A 16,982-nucleotide genomic window follows, 5' to 3' on the forward strand; every position below is an offset into this window, starting at 1 on the left:
TGCCTCCCCCTCCCAATGCACGGGGATTGTTTCAGATGCTAGGTTGCTTGCCAATTCAGCCTCCCAGATTGCAGCTTCCAGCCTGCCTGTGGGTGGAAGTACCTAGGGCAGGGGGATGCTAGTTCCCCTTCTTTCCACTCTCCCCTTTCAGCGTGAGCCTGAAGCCACGCTGTCTCGTGACTGCAGTAGACACTGCAGCTTCACTTCCTAAATCATGCCCCTTGTGTCCTATTTATAATTCTCCTCTGCCTGCCCTTCCCTGCCTCTGGGGCCGGGGGATAACAGCCCCCTGTTTTCCCGAGCTCATCCTTCTCCATGCCCCTGGAGCCTTGCTGCTTCACAATCCTGTTTGCTGGCTTCCTCCCTGCATGAAACAAAGAGACTTTCCCCACCCAGGTTTCGTACCTTCATGCACTTTCGGGGGGGGCGGGGGGGAGTCATTGCTGCAAAGCTGACCCCAAGCCCTTTTATTTTACATCAGTTTCTGACCTCCTTTTCCCCCCCACACATCACAAAGCAGAGCTATCCTTCCTGGGTAAGCCCAGACAAACTCTGTATCACCTTAGTTGTGGTGCAGTCGTTGTAGATGAAGTGGAGCACAACTGGGGCAGCTTATGCACGCATGCTCACATCATCTGTATAGCTCACTTTGTGATGGTTCCCTGCTTTGCTGTATAAAAGGGATTTGGCGACAGGGCATGCGGATCTTGGGCCATTCTTCACCACGTAGTGGTAGAGCAAATGATGGGGAGGTGACTTGATCCATACGAGTTTAAGTAGAACTCCTAGAGTGTCTCTGCTGATATGCAATGGTCTGAAGGAAGGATTTCTTGCTCCCAGACCAAGGAACATCTGGTGTGGAGCCCAATTGGCTGGGTTATGCCTGGGTCCAGAATTTAGGCCTTAAGCAACAGATAATCTCTGTAAAAAGAAAAGGAGTACTTGTGGCACCTTAGAGACTAACCAATTTATTTGAGCATGAGCTTTCGTGAGCTACAGCTCACTTCATCGGATGTAGCTGTAGCTCACGAAAGCTCATGCTCAGATAAATTGGTTAGTCTCTAAGGTGCCACAAGTACTCCTTTTCTTTTTGCGAATACAGACTAACACGGCTGTTACTCTGAAAGATAATCTCTGTGTAGGTGTTGAAGCCGTCTATAGACTTCAGACGACAACACTGCCTTGGGGCACGTTCAGAGCTAGTTTCTGTAATGACAAGAGCTATAAAGCATAAAGGTTTTAAAATTATTGCTTACATTCTGTAGAAATCAATAAGTATTCCATTCCACCCCCTTCCCCCCCCCCCCCATTCTGGATGGGAAGTTGCCAGCTCACCTTTAGTGCAGGAATTTTCAAGCGTTGCTATCAAATTTCTGGTATTGCTCATGAGTACAAGGCTCTGTGTTCTAGAACTTGCTCCCCACAGTTCAGTGATGGACTTAACCCCTATCAGATTCAGGCTTGTTGCAAGAGGCATTTGTTCACTTTGTTTTTCCCCTTAATTTGGTTCCAAAGCCTATCCTGTCACTAGATTGTGGTCTTGTGGTTTGGATGGGCTTGATTTTTTTTTTTTTTTTTTTTTTTTCCAATTACTGGCAGGTTGTTCACTTCTGAAATTTCTGTCAGGTGCCCAGATGTGTTTATCATGGGTGAAAATAATTATGGGGATAAAAAATTGTTTGGGGGAACACTTGTACTATAGCTTAATCTGTTTTGCATGCAATAAATGTGACCACAGAAAGCAGAATCCTTCAGTCTGGGTTGCAAGGTTTTGACTTCTGTTTTTCATGATCATTTTGCTTCCTCAGAAAAAGTACATGTGTTTTTGCCAAAATGTTTAGTATACATGCACGTGTCTTGCCCAAATTTTAACCCAATGTCTCTTAAGTGCCCATTGTGTCTAAGTGTATTCAGTTCTGAATATTAATTAACAGGCTGCTTTGCACTATCCCTTTTAAAGGAAACTAATTTTTCTCTAGGTGCTGGTCCTTCTGGTTGGAAGAAACTGTACTTTTTCAGGATAGTGATAATCTCAGGTGGTGGTGATCGTCATGTGACTGACTCTCATTTAACCAAAGTGTAAACTTTTTAAATTGAAAACTTTATTTGTAAAAAAACAATTATGATCCAAAAAACAAATACAGAACAAGTAGAAAAACAGGTTAGGGTCTCATAAGAGTCTTTGTGCCAGAAGGCCACATAGGTGTTCATAGATTTTAAGGCTAGAAGGGGTTATTCTAGTTATTTAGTCTGACATCCTGCATAACACAGGCTAAAGAACCTCCCCAGTAATTTCTACATGACGCCCATAATGTTTGTTTTTTGCTATAGAATATCTTTTCTTTTTTTTTTTTAAAGGTATCCAGTCTTGACTTGGTTGCAAGTAATGGCGAATCCAAAGCATCCTGTTGTTCCAATGGCTAAATTACCCTCACTTAAATATTTGCACCTTAATTCTTGTCTGAATTTGTCTGGCTTCACCTTCCAACCGTTGGATTTCATTATTCCTTTTTCTGCTAGATTAAAGAGCTGTCTACTCTCAGAAATCTCTTCCCCCATGTAGACTATGATAAAGCCAACTCTTAACCATTTCTGGAATAAATTAAATAGAATGAGCTTCTGTAGTCTTTCAGTGTAAGATACATTTTTCAAACCTTTTATCATTCTTGTAGATCTCTTCTTCTTAGCACATGGTCAAAGTGTTTTGGCAGAGCTGGTGACAGCAGTGGGCCTGAGGGTTTATCCCAATCTAAGATTAGAATTTGGCCGAACATCTGTAATTGGTTAATTTTTTCCTTGGTCTGCTTTCTCAATTTACTGACTCCATTCATTTCCTAAGCAGATTTTCTGAGATGGACTCTAAATTATAGGCTAGAGAGAATACAGCTTCATATAAAACCCGTTGAGACTTTTGTTTAAATGTCATCAAAAGCCGAATTTATTGCCATAAGTAGGGCCAAAATGAAGCATAAAACATTTAAAGATAAATTCTAGTAATGGAAAAGACATGCTATAGAGTTGAAAATACACTTTAAATAAAGTTCTTTATATGGATTTCTCCAGTATTGGCCCTCTTTATTCTTGGAATAGCAGACTGCCTGAGTAGGCTGCAATATGACCGTGTATCTTATTCACAGTAGAGCCCTGCACAGGACTAGTATAGAGCCCTGCAGCGGGACTGGGATCCTGCAGGACCCGCTGCCATACTAGCAGGAGTGGGATTAAAAAATAGTCCCATGTAGGGCTCTAGTTAGCATCCGCTAAAACATTTTGAAGCAAATCTCCTTGACTAGCTCAGGCTTACTTGAAAGATCTTCTGTAAAGCAGTGGGGAAAGTATAGCCAATTTTCAGCCTGCACTGAAGACTCTGAAGTATGGGATTGTAAGCACTCCGGAGTTCCATTCTAGCATGGATCCAATTGACTTTGGATGGCTGGGCACTAGGCCTAGTCTTCTCCGTATAGTTGTCTTGTGTACGCTGGTAGAAAAAACCTTCATTCCATTATTCTTTTCTAACATTACCCTAAAGAGATTTCCCTATGTAATATATTTCCCTAACTGCACATTACTATAAGGAGAACTATTGTTTTTATGTAATATAGAAAACACTGAAAATATTTTTAACTAATATAAATGACCTGAATTTAGAAAATACTTTTTAAAATGATTTTTTAAAAACTAAAATATCTTTACTCTGGAGCATTTTCATTTTCTCTTCCATAATAATTGCCTTAAGGTGAAAATAAGTTAATACAGTGCTGATCTGGTCCTTACAAGAGTATTTACATAAGAACATATCACATTTTTTAACATGTTAGGTAATTACATTTAATAATCATTGTTTCAGAGTAGCAGCCATGTTAGTCTGTATCCGCAAAAAGACCAGGAGTACTTGTGGCACCTTAGAGACTAACAAATTTATTAGAGCATAAGCTTTCGTGGGCTACAGCCCACTTCATTGGATGCATAGAATGGAACATATAGCAAGAAGATAGATATATATACATACAGAGAAGGTGGAAGTTGTCATACACACTGTAAGAGGCTAATTAATTAAGATGCGTTATCAGCAGGAGAAAAAAACTTTTGTAGTGATAATCAAGATGGCCCATTTAGACAGTTGACAAGAAAGTGTGAGGATGCTTAACTTAGGGAAATAGATTCAATATGTGTTATGACGCAGCCACTCCCAGTCTCTGTTCAAACCCAAGTTAATGGTATCTAGTTTGCATATTAATTCAAGCTCAGCAGTTTCTCATTGGAGTCTGGTTTTGAAGCTTTTCTGTTGCAAAATTGCCACCCTTAAATCTTTTACTGAGTGACCAGAGAGGTTGAAGTGTTCTCCTACCGGTTTTGTAACACATCAATTCAGAAACCGAATCCTGTCACCATCTATGGTGAGTTTGCCAGCAAATTAAATAACAAATTACCCCAGGTTTTTTTTCCATTTTAGAACTACCTGGCCAAGTAACATAAATGTGTCTGTGTTTTTAAAAAAAAAAAAAAAAAAAGTCCTTTCAGACTCAAATGTTTCATACGTGGTCTTAGTCCAAAAGTGAATTTTTTGTACCTGAGCAAAATCTTAATTTTTTTTTTTAGTTACACCCTGTTCAAACCCTTTGTTGATCTGACGCTTAAAATTTTTGAATTACAGTCTTAGCCCATAAAGGAAGACTTTTGAGGGATACCATGGCTGATCTACACTGAAAGGATATATTGGCATAACTACATCAATAAGGAATTGAAGTAAACCTCACACCCCTGACCGATATAGGTATGCTGATAAAAACCCCAATGTAGACGTAGTTATGTTGACAGAAGAGGGCTTCCATCGACATAGCTTTATTCAGGAAGGTGATGTTCCTGTACTGACAGAAAAACTCTTTCTGGTCAGCATAGGCTGAGTCTTTTCTATGGGGCTATGCTCGTGTGGTCTTTATAGTGTAGACTTACATTGTGTCACAGGGTTGCAATATTGAGTATTTTATAGCTTCAGGCTTTATTAAAGTGGTGACCATGATTACTATGCATTACTTTATTAAACTGTCTCTCTATTAACTGGGACTGTCTGTACAAACTGATAACTTTTATATTACCTTTCACTGAAAGATTTCAACTTTTTTTTATAAATATTAATCCTCTACATACTTGTGAGGTTGCTTCCTGTTTTACTGAGGTGCAGAAAGGCTGTCATTTATTTAAGAGTCACATTGGAAATGCTTTGAGGAATTTGGTATAGAACTCAGAAGTCTTGGCTTCCCTTCCCCATGCTTGAATAGTGGAAAACATTCACTACACAATTTTCTTTGATTTTCTCTTAACTTTCTAAAAGAAAAATGCACCTTATATTTTGCCTCTTCTACCTTTTTGCTTTAAGAATATTTAATATTTTGTAGTGTAGAAGTATACTTTAAACTGCAAAATTAGTTCATTTTTGAGATTCTTAAAACACCTTTTTTCAATAAGATCATTTCCACATAAGTGTTTTTATGAGCCCTGAGTTGTGCAAATCATCTGAAGTTGTCTTATTAGTTCTTTGTGTGTATTGTGGTAAATTATAGTAAACTGGGATATTGGAGTTGTAAGTTGACAAGTATAATCTGGACTCATGATGGTAAAGTACAAGTTCAGAGAAAACAGGAAGAAATACAAGGAAAACAAGGACAATAATTTTGAAATACGAATTTTGTTAAACTTATCTAATTTTGACCTCGGTCTTCACAGCATTGTTTAAATGGGCAGCAGTATGGACACCAATGTAATTTGATTTTACTGAATCATTAAAATCATCTTTCTAAATAGCACAGATTTCATTAGTTAGTTTTAGAGTGATACATTCCTCCAGCATTTAGAAAACAATTGCAAATTCAGTAGTTTACGTGAATCACAGTTAGTGAGAACATGTGACTGATAGAGATTTTTTGCCTATGGTACACAATATTTTGAGACTGCTTAGCCACCAGTTGTGTTGGTCGTCAGGTGAAGATATCAGTGTTTTTAGTGTACATTGTTTTAAAAATTGTTAAATTAAAACAAGAAAAGCACAAAGCTAGGAGACTCGGAATTAAGCTCAGTTTCATGTGAGATCATACTCAAAAGACTATTCTAATCTTAACTTTGCCTCATTAGAGTTGCAAACGTAGTATTCTCTAGTTGAAGCAGCAGATACTGCAGTTTTTCTTCTTTGCTTACACGGGCCATTTTATTTTATGGAATGCTTGATATTCGTGTCAGTGTGAGATTTCACTTCTGTTGCCTTTCTACAGAGGTGAGGTAGTAGTAGTTAGGATGTGGTTCTGTGATTTGTGGAAATGCAACCTTAACTTTGAAATTCCTGGGGTTTTAATGTTAATTTCATTTTTACTCTTTGAAATATAATGTACTCTCTGATTATTGATATGTGCAGTGCCGCTGGAAGATATTTATTAGTGGGGGTGATGAAAGTCAGCCACCTTACCCCTGTTTGCCCTCCCCGCCCCCAGAGCTGGGGCCGGGAGTAGGTTTCTGGAAGGGGGGAGACATGGACAAGGGAAAGGTGGCCGAGGTTGGGGCTGGCTGCCGGGACCCTTGGGTGCAGGGCTAGCAGCCGGGACCCCGCATAAAATCTGGGGGTGCTGCACGCTGTGGATAGCATCCATCTGTGTCTGCTAACTTCAGTATTATTCCTTGGCCCAAATTTTTGTTCATGGCATGGGAGGCAGAGCTTTTCACAATACAGGAAAGTACCAAAGTGACTTTATGGTCTCAACTGTGATTTTAGTGAGTTGCCTTCAGCAGCAGTTCTTTGGAAGAAAATACTGTTTTCTTAAAGTGCGTGTAGAATATGTGACAGTGATGCAAATGTAAGATATTCCACAGTTTGATTATTTGAAATATAATTAATCCATAGCATACAGGGAGATTCTGTTTTATCCTCTTAACCAATGGGCCTAACATAGTCTTTGTGCCTCTTTGTGGTAATTTATAAATTGTCTTCCATGTTTTTTGGGCATTCAGTGATATTCTAAGAAGGGAGACTTCATTGATGTCAAATAAATGACATCTCATGCTCTTGTGATATTCCCCCATCACATTTTAAACTTGTGTCAGCATGAGAATGTCATGGCTCTATACTCTACACGGGGTGAATACATAGTGAAGTGCACACTGTGACTAGTCGCCTCTTTCTGTCGCTGCTTATTAACTGTGGGATGATTTGTGGCATGGTTGCACCATTTTCAACACGTGGCTAAAAGAATAGGATATTTGTGACAGTCATCTTAAAATATGTGTAGGGGTCAATTTCAAAAGGTATTTTGGATTGGAAAGTAGGAGAAGGTTACAAACCCAATACTGTGACTATTTTGACCCCTTTCTTTGTTATATGTATCAACTAATAGATCTTCAGAATATGAGTTGTATCCAAGTTCAAGTTTTTTGTACTGAATTACACAAGCTGGGTATCGAAGAGACAAGGCGGGAGAGGTAATATCTTTTATTGGACTACTTTCTGCTGGTGAAAGAGATGCAGAGCTCTTCTTCAGATCTGTGTAGCTTGGAAGCTTGTCTCTGTCACCAACAGAGGTTGGCCCAATAAAATATATTACCTCATCCATCTGGTTTCTCTGATATCTTGGGGCCAACATGGTTACAAAGACACTGCAAACAAGAAGTTACTCTGTAGTACACAATTAATATCGGAGAAGTTAAATCTGTTTTCCACTGCTCTTCTGTTACTTTGTCTTATGTTACCCTGCAGTTCAGTTGATAATGGGAGGGTTGGGGGAGAAGTATCTTCAAAAGTTTACAGTATTAATGCATGGTTTTCCAAGACTTAGGTAATTGTCTATTTGTAATGGTTTGGTCCTTAAAAATAAATCATTTGTTCATGTGTGATAGTAAAATATTTAAATGTCTGACTTTGTTGCCCTTTCAGTTTGTGTGCATCCACTGCAAATCTTTCTAACCATGAGGATTTGTTGTTGGTAATTGGCTTGTTAGTAGATGTGTGAAAATTTGCAAGTTACTGTAGTGAACATAACCTTGAGATTTTTCTCACCTATTCATCAGCATCTCCATACTTGTGAAATAATCCTTTTGGGAAATTAAATTGTAGTGTTGGATGAAGATACCAAAAACATGATTTATTTTTATGTGGCACTGAAAAGCATGATACTGCTTCAAAGGCATACAATAGCTCCTGTCCCAAAGAAATTACAATCTAAATAAAAACCAGTGGCCAGAAGGGTGCAATACATGAATTTTTATTTTCCCCTCTCATTCTTTCTTACATTCCTTTTTATTTTAGTCCTTAGCTATTTGTCTTTATTAGTTTAATATAAACCTTAGTCTTTCTATTTAAATTTTTATTTTTAAGCCTTTTTTTCATTTTGTTTTTTTATTAGGATTCTCTGCTCCTTGAGGTCTTTAAACTACAATTTGAGGACTTCAATAGCACAGATATAGGTGTGAGGTTTTTTTGTAGGAGTGGTGGGTGAAATTCTGTGGCCTGCGTTGTGCAGGAGGTCAGACTAGATGATCATAATGGTCCCTTCTGACCTAAATATCTATGAATCTATGAATCTATGAATCCTTCATTTTATCTTTTTAATTTTTTTCTTTAGGCATCCTCATCCTTGTAGTATCGGAGTATTTTTAATCCGTTGCTCCAATTCTTACCTAATTGTTTTAATCTTTCCATATATTTTTTAGCATATTGTGGCAAAATGACGTCTGCAGTAGAGTACCTATTCTTAATCCTTCCCTAGCTGACCACTTTACTAGCAAGTTTGATAAGATTTGTTGCCTGTGTATTTTGATTCTATAAATTATATTAGTTGTGGCTCAACTATAAGCTCTTTGAGGCGTAGGGCCTGTGTTTATGTGTGTTGAGGAGCTCTAAACAACAGTGTTGCAAGAGACATGATTTTAATTTTGAAATAAATTGCAGCTAAAAAAGTAACCTTAATTTTTGTTTCCAACAGTCAGAGCTTGAATAATGATGGAAAATTTATTTTTCAGATTGACTGCTTGTTCAGAAGGTGAAATAACACCAAACAACCTTAAGCAAGTCACCTTGCTTATATAAATTTTATAAAGAGCTTAATTTAAAGGGTTGTCACATATCTATATCTATGGCCAAATATTTGAAAGTTTTACCTTTTTAAAAAAAATAGGTTAAATTTCTCAAACCCAAGATGATGATTCTTAGAAGTGAATTTTTTGGGTGCCCCAGTTTTTGACTGCTCAACTGTAGACACCTTGGAAAAGGCTGATTTTTTCAGAGAGTGTTGAGCACCCTATGAAAATTTTTAAAGATGTCCAAGTGGAGGACCCAAAATCACTGATCACTTTTGACTCTTGGCCGTAGGTTCTGTGAAACACCTCAAATGCTTAATTTACAGTCATCCCTTGATTTTGCTTGGTAAGACAGTAATAGACAGGATGTCTGATTAGAGAGAGATGAATTGGTTCATCTTTACAAGATTTACTTTGAACGTTCAAACACTATCTTTGATGTGAAATTATCTGTAACTTTGAAAATATTGAAGGCACCAAATTATTTCAATATTTCTTTTTATTTTAGGATTTTGTAACAAGAAGCAGCAACCTTTTCATCGAGTGGAAGACGAAACAGTGGAAAAGAACTCTGTACCATGTGTTAGTATATTGAAGAGTGAGAATTCTTGGATTAGTGTGTTTTTGGATTGTAAAAAGGGAAAGGAAAGGAGAGAGTGAAAATGGGGAGGAAGAAAATACAAATCACAAGAATAATGGACGAACGGAACAGACAGGTGAGAAACGAAGCTTCCACATGAACAAGTTCATGCTTAATTCTTTTTAAAATGGGAGTGGAAAAGTTGTACATTGGTTTTCACCTGAGTAACATAAGTTTTTTCTGGACTCTGGGCTTTGTCTTTCTGTGTCTGTGGATAGCACATTGAAGGCCATTACCAGAATACAGATTATTATTAATGTTTGAATTTAAATAATTGCAATATTTATTTGGCAAGAAATAGTTGTCAATTTGTTTTACAATTGCTGTATAACTAATAGCCCTGCTAAAATGGTATACTGGGACTTGCATGCTGATTGACTGGTTTGAAGATGTTTGGAAAAATCTGTTTTTCTTTATCCTACTGCGATTTGGTTGAAAGAACAACCCTTGTAGTTAATTATCTTGTACCTGCCATTGTTTGTGTCTCCTTACTACACTAATTCAGAAAGGATGTGTTGAAACTATTTGTTGCTGCCTGTAGGTGAAACAAATGTATCCAATCATAAACTATGATTTTAGATATTGTGCTGATCCCTGCGTACCTGCATATGATTGCAAGTTGTGCCTCTGAAATAAACAACTCCACGGGATAATTTCCTCAAAAATTGAAGGGTGAAAAAGCCATGACTACAAATAAAAGTATGTTGAACTGTGTGTGCTTTGCTTCTGAGAATGGTATAGTGAAAGTAGATTAGTTACTTCTGTTCACACTTTTCTATAATAAAAGAACACGGAGGCAGTCAATGAAATTGAAAAGGTGACAAATAGAAGACTGATAAAAGGAAATTCTTTTTCCACGCACAGTTAGCTTGTGGAATTCATTGCCATGACATGTCACTGAGGGAAAAGTAGGATTGAAAAGGGGATTAGACATTTGTATGAATAACAGGAATATCCAGAAGTATCATAGTTATATGCCTGCAGGATTTCTGGCACCTCTTTTCATGCATATGCTACTAGCTACTGTAGGTAAAAGAATACCATGTTAGATGGATCACTGGTCCGAATCAGTATGGTAGGCTTCTAGGTAGGCGGTAGGTTCTGAACCTGGGGAAGAGTGAGTAGGCCTTTCAGGCAACCCTTGCAGCTTGCCTGCATGGGAAACTTATACTGACATAACGTAAATTGTGAATTTTAATTTACCTGCTGTAGTTTTACAGGTATAACTCCCATATGGACATTCTTAGTCTGGTATGAAAGGGACTTTTTCCGGTTAATTGTGTCACTTTCTGGAGGTGCTTTAAGCTAAACTGAAAAAGCCACATTTATTTTTGAATAAGATTGTCCACACAGAGTGTTTATACCAATATAACTGTAATGACTTAACTATAATGGTATAATGGAACAAAAATTCTCACGTAGGTGAGCCCTAAGGTGAGATCCAGTTTCAACTGTATCTCCTCCTCACCGTGTTGCTACCCTAGATATCCTCAAGAAATCACACAGTTTCATAAATCAGCCTAACACTACACTATAAAACTGAAGCTGAAAATTCTTGTTCAAGCTATGATTGGTACAACTTGTTACATAGTGTGTTCCAGTTAAACACTTCAGTTCAGGTTGTGTCTTTTGTGGTATTTTCCCCAACCCAGTTGGGGTTCTGTGAAAGGGTTGGGTGTTAAATGAGGAGAACACACACATTCATATTCACAGTTGCACTAGAGTTTTTTTAACTATTCTGATTTTTAGGGGTTCATCTAGGATTCTTGTAAACTTTTTTGGATAGCCCTAGACATAAACATTACAAATAAATTACACTGACCATAAATAGCAAGGATGGTACCATCTGAATGTGAACAAAAGCCAAAGGTTGTGTTTGATTAGCTGCAGTCACACAACTGTTATATGTTTAGATGTAGATAAATCACTTAAGTACACATATTAAAATACACTAATAACTTCTGGCTGTTCATTTTGATTTTGTTCATCTTGTTTGAAATCCTGGAGGAGTTCTCAGTTAACTTACATCTCAGTTCTTGCTATCAAATTTGTGCCAACCAACCTTGCTTCTTGTATAACCATGAATAAGCCATACTCTCAATCCTAATACTTTTCTGGGTTCTTTACCTCAAAGGCAATGCAATCTAAGATTTATTGTTACATGGGAGACTGGTTGGCTCCTGCCTTCTTGTATTGCTTGTGTTCCAAACATTAGCCACTTGTATGTTTGCCTTTGTTGATGCTAAATATAGATGGTTAAGCTCTGACTCTGGGATTAATTCCCTAGCTGATCTGTTGGCTTGGCTCTCCAATTGGGTCTAATGCTGTTTGTACTAGTGATTGGGAAGATGTATTAGGCTTTGGTGCAAGGCTGGACTCTGACTTGATTTCTCCTCGTTCCACAGAAAATCAGAGCTCCATGCTAAAGTAACTCTTGTAGTCAGGCAACGCAGTTCACCTACATCATCTTCCATCTCATACCAGTGTGCCATATGAAGTGTAGAATATATGATATATATTAATTTGGTTTCTGAATAAGCCATTTCTTTGACCTAAATAATGAAGGAATCTAGGTCTCATTTTACTGTAACCTGAGAACGTAATGCAGTAGTTAACTGTCGTGTTTGTGTTTTTTCTCTATCATAACTAGCTAGCAAACGATTCATGAACATGCATATTAAATCCTGATGTGGCTGTTTAATGCATTTTCATTTAGAAACATTGAGTAGAGCATAGTAGTGCTTTACTTACATGACCTGATTTTATAAATTCACAGGGGAGAAAATCCTTTGTCTCTTCAAAAGTGTTTCCTTTTATATAGGATTATAACTGAGCTCAAAACAGAATATACCGAACTAACTATTACTCAGGGGGATTATAATTAACATGAGATGCTCATTGTAGTAATTAAGAACACTTATCTGCTTACATGAGCTATAGGGCATTTATATTCATTAAGCTGAAGAGAATAAAGTGCAGTAAATTAGATGTCAAACTGAACATTACTTTTGTTATCAAACCTCTTCACTAATCAATACCGGAATCACTTTGAAGAACCTGTTAACCTTCCTGTATTAAGAAAGTATGAACATGTTTTGTGGAATATTTATGATTTGTAAACATCAGAAAAACAGATCACTTTTTTAAAAAGGACACTTAAAAGTAAGGAATTAGTATTCTGCCATTTCAGATGTGTTATTACAAGTTGAATCTTTACCTATTATTTATTATTTGCATGACAGTAGTGCCTAGAGTGCTAGGCATTGTACCAACACATAGCAAGAGATGGTCTTTACCTTGAAGAGTTGGTAATTTAAGTTGCAAAGGTAGTGGGTGAGACGGTAAAAAAAGGTGAAGTGACTTGCCCAAGGCCATATGTGGGAATTTATCTACTGAGCCATATAGCCTCTCAAGGCAATGCAAATATTCCCAAACGCTGGTGAGCTTGCCTTCTGTCTGACAAAGAGTAACAGCAGAAAGATACAGACCTGCTGTTTTTCTGGTAATCTTCTTTGCAGTGTCAGAAGAAGAGGTACTGGAACAAATTACATTTTAAAAAAAGTAGTGTCACTGGGCCAGGAACTGTAAATTCCATACTTCTGAAAGAGCTGAATTATGAAGTAGTTGAACTCCTAGAAAAAGTACACAATATCTTATTAAAAACAGCTATTGTATTGGAGAACTGGAAGGTAGCAAAAGTTATGCCTATATTAAAAAAGGCTATAGGGTAATCTGAAGAATTACAGACCAGTAAGTCTTACATCTGTATCTGGTACATGGGTTGAAATGATCGTTGAAAAATACAATAATAAAACACTTGGAAAATCATGATGTGCTAAGAGTCCATCCAGCATGGTTTTTGTAGGGAAACATCCTGTCTCACCTACTAGAAATTTTTGAACATGTCAATAATTTACTGGATAAAGGAGAACCATCTGACATAATTTAATTAGACTTTAGAACCGGGGGGAGCCTCTACTACAACACAGCCAGCTAAAACAGCTTCCAGTGTATTATGCTGTATTTTAACAAGGCTTTTCATCAGTTGAGTTAAGGTACAGGCAGTCCTCGACTTTACTACGTTTGAGTTATGACGAACGGCACTTACAACGCTTCCACAATGACACCCTGATTCGACTTATGACTGTAGGTTTCGGGGTTATGATGCTTGGTCCCACAGTGGAGTAGATTGCAGTTTGGAGTTCTGACGTTCCGATTTACGACGCAATTGTAAGGAACCAATTGTATTACAAGTCCAAGACTGCCTATAACTCAATTGAGTAAATGCAATCAAAAAGCTCACCCTTTTTGCCTGTCAAGAGAAGGCTTATGTGCATGGAAGAATCCCTGCCTCCTTCCCTTCTAGACTCTTCTATACCACTTTTGGGAAGTTTAATGTGGCATTCTCTACTTCCTCTCCTCTTCCTCCCCTATTCCAAGAACAGCTTTGTTCTGGCTGGAAGTGGAGGTGCTGGAATACCAGAAGGCTGTTCTTGCAGTATTTTTGCCCTGATCTAGAAGCAGGATGCATCCGATGAAGTGAACTGTAGCTCACGAAAGCTTATGCTCAAATAAATTTGTTAGTCTCTAAGGTGCCACAAGTACTCCTTTTCTTTCTACAATACTGAGTAACTTTTCAAATGCATAATGCTGTATTCTTTAAACACAAACACAGATACAAGCACATAGGCATAGACATTAGTGAACTAAACATTTCTCCAATGTAACCTTTCCATGGTGAGGCTGAATCTGATTGATTAGAAAATACTTCTGGCTTCCTGGGCCTTTAAAATCCATAGAAATTACCCCAAATATGTTAGGAACATTAAAATGTTTTATACAGAAACAAATGTGTATATCAATATCTGGATACTAGGCAACTTTGCAGTGCAAAAATTGGCTGATTGTGTGTCTAACTGGCCATTTGCAAGTCCTTGTTGAATGTAGGATTTGCCTATGAACAAGGATATATTTCTAGAGCCCTACTAAAAATTTGACCATGTAATAATATTTAAATTTGAATGGACTAATTTTATTCTGATATTTTATCTTTATTTTCATACATGTAAATAGAATGTGTTTTTTCCTTTTGTTGATATTGTTTTAAATGTGGTCTCTATGTTCATGTTAATATTGTAAGTCACTTTAATACATTCTGTATTAAAAATAACTCTTAGTATCATCTTGAAATAGTGAAAATATAGATCAAGGTTACTCACGATTGTGTTAAAGTAGTAATATTTTCATGAGCTCATTGGTTGTCATCTGTGTCCTATTGGGGAACAATTGCCATCATTATGATGGTTAGAAAACGTACAGTACACACAGCATTTAAAACCAAATAAAATTTTTAATAGGTTAAAAAAACCTATTATGACAGCCTTAATTTTTAATCTTACTGTCTACAAAATGGAGCTGCACCACCCATAAAACTGCTTGGTTTTTATGCTATATCACTCCATTAATATTTAATTACTACTGTATGACACACATATTTGAAGAACTTGAACCAATTTTCAGTTTTAAAAATATGATTTATCTAATAGTTTGTGAAATTTCATCCTGATGCAATTTGAAACTAAGATGAGCCTGGAAAAATCAGGGGTTCTAATGGGAAAAACAATTCAGTCTAAACTTACAGCAGTCCTGCTTGGTGCCATTATAATTATTCTCCTAATTGTAAATTGTGCTATGTGGATCATATGAAATTTGGTGATCTATGAAGAATGACTAGATCATAACTTCTAATTGATGCTTATCTAATTTGCAGGCTATTACTGTTTTGCAAGGTGTATCTTTCATGACTTTAAAAAAAATTCAAATGCATCGAAAACTTCATTTTGTATAGAGGGGAATGAAGACATGATATTATCTGATACAATATATTTGAGTGTTAAAATTGTTCTCTATTTAAAATAGTGAAAACTGTGTACTAACGTAAGTAGTTTCCAGTAATTTTGTTGTTCTAAAGCTTTCCAAAAGTAGTTCTTTTATGAAATCATTCAGAAACATGTGTTTAGTCACTACCCTTTCCTTCCTTTCATTTTGTTTCACTTTCTGTTGTGTATCTTTTTCTTTCCACCTCCCTTGTTCATTTACTTCTATTGCTTCATTTTTAAGAATAATTAAGCAGCTGTTTTGAGGTTCCAAATCAGGTTTAGTGCATTATTATATCTATACAAGAAGGTGCAATTATATATAATATAAAAGAGTGGAATACTAATTTTGTATATATTCCCTTAATCTAATGATAGCCAAACATTTTCAACCATTTAAACTTCAATGTTACCCTTGTCTGCTGGGGCTGAGAGTCGTACCCATCTTTCAGATGAGGAAAACTGGAGAATGAGGTCTATTCACTGGAAAAGCAAAAACTGGGTTCCATGGAAGTCTGACCCAACGGCTTGTGTTCTAATCACTAGACACACTGCAATAAAATGGTGAAATGGAAGGAAGACTCTAGTCGGTTAGAACTCTTACCTCACAGACAGTATGTTAGGAGTCTTAACAAATGGCAGGCTGCTACATCTTTCATCTAGAAAAAGCGTGCAGGTACAATGAGTAATAATTCCAACTTTTATCATGGTCTGTTCGAATATATAAGTAAGCCCCAGTATGTCCAATGACTTGCATATTCCATTTCTTGTAGCTTGCTAACATCTGCAACTACAATATGAATAGCTTTCCAAAATTCATAAGTCCTGTGCAGAGACTTTATTTGACAAATGTTGCAATGGATTTTCAGATGGACACACACGCTTTATTTTATAGCTTTTTAGGAAACTGCAGACACTGGCCAATAGCCATTTTAATGAAGTATATATATTGTTTTAATAAAATGGCTATTGGCAGTGTGCTGTGTAGCTCTGATGTCTGTCTGTTTCCTTTAATGGTATCTCCCACCAGGAGATATCGATAGTACGGAATGTATTTTACAGTGTAGTTGGCAGCAGAGAGGTAGCACTAACAGAGCTTTACTTATGGAAAAATGTCTTGATGTAGAGGGTGTGTTGATATAATTTCCTCACTCAGCTTCCACAGAAAACTCAGATTTGTCCCTCCAAACAATTTGTTTTACACAGGCTTGCTCAATATGAAATGTAGATACCAATAATTTAAAAACAAAACAACCCTAGGAGCCAAGGAAAACATGTTTTAGCATTGGCTCATAAAAATATTGTTGTTCTGATAGCTGTTAAACATAAGGTGTAGTGGTTTATGAATTTGTAAAATGGCAACGCCAGTGCAACTCCATAATTAAAGTTGAGCTGAGTTGTGTACTTAA

General features: G+C 37.0%; 1 protein-coding gene across 8 annotated transcripts in view; it reads left to right on the forward strand.

Annotated features, from left to right (window-relative positions):
- The window catches only part of MEF2A (myocyte enhancer factor 2A), a 163,339-nt gene that overhangs the window by 50,013 nt on the left and 96,344 nt on the right, over positions 1–16,982 (forward strand). For 5 of the 8 annotated variants that reach the window (XM_077827397.1, XM_077827401.1, XM_077827400.1 and 2 more), the window contains one exon: positions 9,566–9,773. In XM_077827397.1, coding sequence (XP_077683523.1) covers positions 9,720–9,773 — 54 coding nt within the window. In that variant the 5' untranslated portion in view covers positions 9,566–9,719. Of the gene's footprint in view, positions 1–2,371; positions 2,635–4,076; positions 4,398–4,654; positions 4,775–9,565; positions 9,774–16,982 lie in introns of those variants that run through there. The other 3 variants (XM_077827395.1, XM_077827396.1, XM_077827398.1) reach the window with 3 other exon arrangements.

Source organism: Eretmochelys imbricata, chromosome 10, assembly GCF_965152235.1.
Source record: "Eretmochelys imbricata isolate rEreImb1 chromosome 10, rEreImb1.hap1, whole genome shotgun sequence".
Lineage (NCBI taxonomy): Eukaryota > Metazoa > Chordata > Testudines > Cheloniidae > Eretmochelys > Eretmochelys imbricata.